The sequence below is a fragment of the Triticum aestivum genome, chromosome 4A, assembly GCF_018294505.1.
Source record: "Triticum aestivum cultivar Chinese Spring chromosome 4A, IWGSC CS RefSeq v2.1, whole genome shotgun sequence".
Taxonomy (NCBI): Eukaryota; Viridiplantae; Streptophyta; class Magnoliopsida; order Poales; family Poaceae; genus Triticum; species Triticum aestivum.
Window position 1 is genome coordinate 73978527 of NC_057803.1, and position 6691 is coordinate 73985217.

Genomic DNA, 6691 nt, shown 5'->3' on the forward strand with positions numbered 1-6691 from the left:
TAGTTGATGCTAGTTGGTTTATTTGGTGGAAGATTATAAGTTCAAATCCTTAATGATATTCAATACCCCTCTAATTTTGAACATGAATATGATTTATATACGAGTAGTTACTTTTGTTCTTGAGGACACGGGAGAAGTCTTGTTATAAGTAATCATGTGAATTTGGTATTCGTTCTATTTTTTATGATATGTATGTTGTTGCTTCCTTTAGTGCTGTCATGTAAACGTCGACTATATGACATTTAATCATACTTTGGCCTAAGGGAAGGCATTGTGGAGTAATAAGTAGATGATAGGTTGCTAGAGTGATAGAAGTTTAAACCCTAGTTTATATGTTATTCTGTAACATGCTTATTTGGATTCATATGTTTCATACTATAGCTAGATTTATCTTAATTCTTCTTTCGTAGTTGTGGATGCTTGCGAGAGGGGGTAATCATTAGTGGGAGGCTTGTTCAAGTAAGAACAGAACCCAAGTATCGGTCCACCCACATACCAAATTATCAAACTAACGAACGTGAATCAAATAAACAAGATGAAAGTAAATAGATGATAATTCCCATGTGTCCCCGAGAACGCTTTGCTTATTATAAAAGAATGTTCCGGCTTGTCCTTTGCTATAAAAATGATTGGTCCACCTTGCTGCACCTTTGTTGCTATTGCTACATGTTACTTGTTACGAATTACCTTACTATCAAACTATCTGTTACCGCTATTTTCAGTGCTTGCAGAGAATACCTTACTGAAAACTGCTTATCATTTCCTTTTGCTCCTCGTTGGGTTCGACACTCTTACTTATCGAAAGGACTATGATTGATCCTTATACTTGTGAATCATCAAGGGCGAGTTGAGGATGAGGGAAGCCGACGATAGCCGGCGGGCTGAAACTTGACAAGTGTGGGTGGGGAGGGAGGTGCCAGAGTTGTTGCGGATCGGGGGAGGATGGACCTTAATTAGCTGGATGGTCATGGCGGTGGGAGAGGTTGAGAGGAGCGCAGTGTGCCAAGGCATATGGGGAGCGCTGCCAACCTCTGGTGCTGATGCCAAGAGGATGGGATGAAGCAGGCCAACCGTTTCACGGGAGGAAGAAGAAGGTTAGGTTGAAGATGAACAATGCTCTATTTCTGGCCATTGGATCGTAATCTAGTGATCCTCAGAAAAGTGATGGTGCAAAAAAAAGGTTTTCAAATGCCAGAGTGATAGGCGCTCCATTTTTTTTCCTAGCAACTAGCCTAAAAAAATTCAGCCACACCATCCTAACAGTATACCCTGGTGGCTTCGAATACGACGGTCAGAAAGCGTTAAGCTCCTAGTGAAAGCAAGTTGATCTCAGTCTACCCTTGGTAACGATTAGGGTTGAGAGAGCCTCTCGGCAACGTGTACCACTTTGCCGAGTGTATGCTCTCGGCAAGGACATGGTGGAACAGCTATCGTGAAGTCACTTTATTTTGTCGAGACACACAGTTTGGCTCTCGGCAAACGGTTTGCTGAGTACCCGGCGGTTGGTTCTCGGCAAAGTTCAGTTTGACTGAGAGGTGTACACCGGGCGGTCTTTGCCGAGAACAATTCTCAGTAAAGGTTTTGCCGAGTGTATTTGGGCCTTTGCCGAGTGTTGCTGGCACTCTAGCGTAGGGTGTGATTGAGAGTGAGGGCGAGAAATGTGGATGGTTACATGAAATTATATAAAATTCTTAACAATTGTGCATTAGAGGGTCCTTTTTTCCCATGGACATATATTTCCATATACTGTATCTACTATATAATAAAGACTGCATGATAGAGTGAAGTCCCATCTCCCTGCCTAACTCCTGTCTGTGGAAGGAGAGAGAGAGAGAGAGAGAGAGAGAGAGAGAGAGAGAGAGAGAGAAAGAGTTGATAGCAGGAGTACTTCAGCAACATGTACACAAACACATGCAATTAAAGAGGTGATCTTTTCAATCAAGCAGCTAAGCAAGCATGTATCCCATTAATTGTGTCCATGAGATTGGCAGGGGGAGACTAGTCACATGATCCCATCTTTAAAAACCACCAAAACAAACAAACAAAGCCTTGATAAAAGCTGCCCATCCAATGAGTATATGAGACACATTCCCCCTTCAAAGAAAGGGAGCCACACCCACGCACCGATGCAGCAAGCACAAAAGCAAGCAAAGAGATATAGACAAAGCCCTTTTTTTCACCCTCACTCCCTCCCTCCTCCCCTCCCATCCCTAGCTATATATGATCCCCTCATGCCCCAGGCCTTTCTACAACACAAGCACAATGCACCTTCACCTTTCCACCCCATAAAGCCTCCGTTGGCACCCCTATCCCACTAAGGAGCAAAAAGAGAAGAGGGAAAGGAGGCAAGCCAAAGGCCGAGGCCAAGGCGAGGCGACGTAGCCGGTTGTGTGCAAGGGTACGTGCGTAGCTAGTAAGGTTAGCCCTTAAAAGAAGAAGAAGGAGAAAGCCCCCAACACTTATGGCACTGGTCAAGAGCCACCACCAAATGTTGGCCTCCTCCTCCACCTCCTCGTCCTCCCCCTCCTCCCAGCAGCAGCCGCCGCCGCCGCCGCCGCCGCTGGCGCCGCCTCCCCCGGCCACCGACCAGCCCTCCCCCGCCAAGCGCAAGAGGCGCCCTCCCGGCACGCCAGGTACGTACGTGGATCATAACGTTGTATGTGGATCGATCAGCATGCACTTGGTTAGTGCGCCGTGGATTCACTGGCTGGCACTTATGTACGTGCATATGTGCATTTGGTACATTATTATCTAGACCCTGATGCGGAGGTGGTGGCGCTAACGCCGAGGACGCTGCTGGAGTCGGACCGGTACGTGTGCGAGATCTGCGGGCAGGGGTTCCAGCGGGAGCAGAACCTCCAGATGCACCGGCGGCGGCACAAGGTTCCCTGGCGGCTGGTGAAGCGGGCTCCGGCGCCGTCGGCGGGGGAGGACGGCGGCGCGGGCACGGCGGGAGGGGCCGGCGCGACGACGGTGCCGCGGAAGCGCGTGTTCGTGTGCCCCGAGCCGAGCTGCCTGCACCACGACCCGGCCCACGCGCTGGGCGACCTGGTGGGGATCAAGAAGCACTTCCGGCGCAAGCACGGCGGGCGGCGGCAGTGGGTCTGCGCCCGCTGCGCCAAGGGCTACGCCGTCCAGTCCGACTACAAGGCCCACCTCAAGACCTGCGGCACCCGCGGCCACTCCTGCGACTGCGGCCGCGTCTTCTCCCGGTACGTACCATCGACGCCGCTACCGGCCACCGTTGTTTATGCCTCATGCATCAGATCATGCACCGGTTCGGGACGTACGTCGATCGTACTTCTCTCACGAGAACGAACTAGAGTTATCATATACCTGAACACGAAAGGGCTTGATTATATAGCATGTCTTTGTGGGAGAAGTAGAGCCATGGAGATCGGTCGATCCATGGGTGGGTGGAGATAAGACAAAAGCTTTCGTGTTAGTTCAGAATTTTAACGAGTTTCCACTCGGTCATCAAATCAAAAGAAAGATTAAAGATATACAACTACAAGTGTAGCCAGCCGACATGAATTAACTAGAGTTTGATCGATCCATAGTTTAGCAAGCTAGCTAGCTGACCACAATTTTTAGTAGCTACTAAGTGGAGTTTTTTCGTACGGACGCGGACTGGGACCTGAAACTGATGGCATATATCCAGGTCGAGTGGGTTCCATAGTATCCATGTGTCCATGGAAGAAAAAAGGCGAGAAATTAAAAAAAAACTAGGATGCTGGCGTATGATCATTTCGGTGGCGGATCGCGGTAGGACCGAAAATTCCAACGGGAAAGCGACCGCACATCGACCAAAAACTGTCTCCTCAGTCCTCAAAGAGAACAGTGCTAGGCGCTAGCTTATAGCTCCCGTAAACTCAACTCAAAGAAGCACCTAACCGTCCTAATTATGTTACCACTCGCTTAACACTGTTGCTGCATGGGTGTGCGAGATTATGCAAACGACATAAGTAGAATATTACAGTAGGTATTATTAGCAGTCACAAGGTTATTCATGCATGTAATGGGTTACTAGCTGCATGGTTAATTAACCCCGCAAAAATTAGAAAGGTTAACCAGTCGCATGCATGCACTGGCTAGCTAATGGCACAATACCTTGTCAGATAGTTTTAGAAAATCTAAAGGCATCTCATATCTAATACTACTCCCTCCGCATACAAATATAAGACGCTTTGAATATGGACTACATACGAACTGCAACGAGTGAACAAACATAGTACATAATTTGTTTATACACATCTGAATGAAAAAAATAAGTAGAGCATCTTATATTTGTCAACGGAGGGAGTAATTATCGAAAAACAGTAGTCTCTAAGGAAAAATAAAATATACCATATGCACAGTTTAGATAAATTGTCATGTCGAAATATGACACTTCCTTGAAATGCTTTCACAATATCATTTTATTAAAAAAAAGTCCATTAACATTACCCACTATATAAATAATATCAGTCAAAGATGGTGACTGTGGATAGCGAGTGGAAGCCCTAGATGTCACGTATCGTTGAACAGAGGAACCACTGTGCATACGGGTAGCGATCCATGCAGCAGAGGAGCTGGCCACAGCAGCGAGCACTAGGCAGGCTAGCTAGTAGTTAGCCAGGTAGAGACAAGCTGCCCCGTTCCTCGGACCCCGCCTGATCCACCAAAGTACAAGGGAGCGCGCGCGCGCGCCACTCTCGATCGCTCGTCTCGCTCGCCACACGGTCGGACACGGGCGCCAGGACAGGAGCCCATGTGCATGCTCTAGCCGCATAAAAAACAACGGCACTGGGCTACCTACACTTTAATAATTGGCACTTGGCAGTCACACTCTTGTCAGTTGTCACCGACCGGGTAAGATAGATGTAACGGCCGGGCGGGCACCCATGCACGTTAATCTCCTCTCCCGGAGCTATAAACCTTTTTACATTTTTTGAAGAAAATTTTGGGCTTTTAGAGGAACGAGCTGTATATTGCGTGCAGCTCGATCAAGAGTCGTGTTCAAGCTAGTTCATGGCGTGGCCCCTTTGGTGTGCCGTGGCTGGCTGGCTCCATGTGGCAGTGCAGTGTTCACTGCACAGTGCACGCACATCGACCTCGATGGGTCGATCGCACCGCCATTTGGTCCCGGCCAGAACTGAAGTGATCGATGCATCTCGGAGGGGCCGTCGGTACACGTTTCCACCAGACCGCCACCAGTATCTTGTTGGACCGATTGGATGGCACCCGTCGATCTATCCATCTCCTTGTCTGTCTGGTCGATCGGTACATGCCGTGTGGTCGCTTTCGCTCCACGCAAACGCCGAAATGCCGTATGGGCGCCATCGACCGACCGATCGCGCGGCAGGGCGGGCAATCATGCATGCATACGACGCACCTAACGTCACGAATCATGGCACGAACTCACGTACGTACTCGATCTCCCGCGACATATATACACGCGTACGATGCCCGTGATGGCGACGGGGCAGATTATGGGCGTGTCGTGTTGGTTAGTGCTGAGTGCTAATGATCTGCTCGTGTTGCAGGGTGGAGAGCTTCATCGAGCACCAGGACGCGTGCAACTCCGGCCGGATGCGCGGCGAGGCGGGGGCCGTGCCGTCGGCGCTCCCGGTGCTCCGGCCTGTCGTTATCAGGCATCCGGCTCCGGGGGTGCCGTCGACGCCGCCGCCGGAGCTCCAGCTCCTCCCGGTAGCTACCAAGGCGCCGGTGAACGCCACGCCCGCCGTATTCTCCGCCTCCCACGAGCCCCACGCGACGACGAAGCTGGAGCTCTCCATCGGCCCAGTCGCGTCCTTGGACGGCGTGTCCGGCGCCGACGACGGGAGGGAAGAGATGATGCGTGCCATGCAGGAGAAGGCCGCCGCGGACGCCGAGCGGGCGCGGGCGCGGGAAGAGGCCGCGGCGGCGGAGCGCGCGCTGGAGGAGGCGCGGCGCGCGCGGCAGCGGGCCCGGGGCGAGCTGGAGAAGGCGTGCGCGCTGCGTGACCATGCCGCGCGGCTGCTGGCGCATGTCACGTGCCACGCGTGCCGCCAGCGCTCGTTCGGCATGGTGCCCATGGGCGTCGCCGCCGGCGGTGACGGCGGCCACGGCGGCTCGGCGGTGGCCTGCGAGGCCCTGAGGAGAGGAGCAGGGTTAGGACTCTAGGGGCGGCGCGCGGCGTCCATGCATGCATGTACAACTCTCACGTTGGCGCGTCGATCGTACGTACGTATACGTGCACGTAGGAGTACGTACCTAAGGCCCGTGATGTTGTAGCGACGAAGGAGTGCGTTTATATGCATGAACTTTTGCTGTTCAGTACAGTTTACGAATTAATCGACGGACTTCTAAGAAATTTGACAACAATGCTTTTGAAAACTTCGACCGCGTGGCCGCATGCAGCTTTGTCTCCTCGTTGCTAAGCTGCATGCTGCATCCGGGTGTTTTGGCGCCCATCTCGCCTTTCTTTCCCGCCTCTGGCGTTCCGATCGGCACGGTGTCCTCGGAGCATCTACGGCCGGACTTGCAACCCCAGTGAAAGCGCCCGGGCGTGTACACGGATGGACACGATTTAAAAAAATGCATTCCACATTTGAATATCTGAAATTAAAAACCTCAAATTCATATTATATTCCTACCATTGCGTGGCAGCGGTATCCATAAGAAAAATAAAAAATATTAAGGCTAGAAAACCGGAACAAAGCATTAACAT

The 6691-nt window shown here is 51.2% G+C and overlaps 1 protein-coding gene across 1 annotated transcript; it reads left to right on the plus strand.

Moving 5' to 3' along the window:
* The first annotated feature begins 2231 nt into the window (after positions 1 to 2231).
* On the plus strand, positions 2232 to 6334 carry LOC123085224 (protein indeterminate-domain 16). The gene is made up of 3 exons (XM_044506848.1): positions 2232 to 2633; positions 2756 to 3212; positions 5526 to 6334. Exons 1-3 carry the CDS (start codon positions 2462 to 2464, stop codon positions 6142 to 6144), a joined length of 1248 nt encoding a protein of 415 aa, XP_044362783.1. The 5' UTR covers positions 2232 to 2461; the 3' UTR covers positions 6145 to 6334.
* Positions 6335 to 6691: the final 357 nt, after the last annotated feature.

Coding starts and splice junctions, on each gene's coding strand:
- LOC123085224 (XM_044506848.1), top strand. CDS start 2,462: ATGGCACTGGTCAAGAGCCACCACCAAATGTTGGCCTCCTCCTCCACC. Junction 2,634..2,755: donor GCGCCCTCCCGGCACGCCAG/GTACGTACGTGG, acceptor ATTATTATCTAG/ACCCTGATGCGGAGGTGGTG. Junction 3,213..5,525: donor TGCGGCCGCGTCTTCTCCCG/GTACGTACCATC, acceptor CTCGTGTTGCAG/GGTGGAGAGCTTCATCGAGC.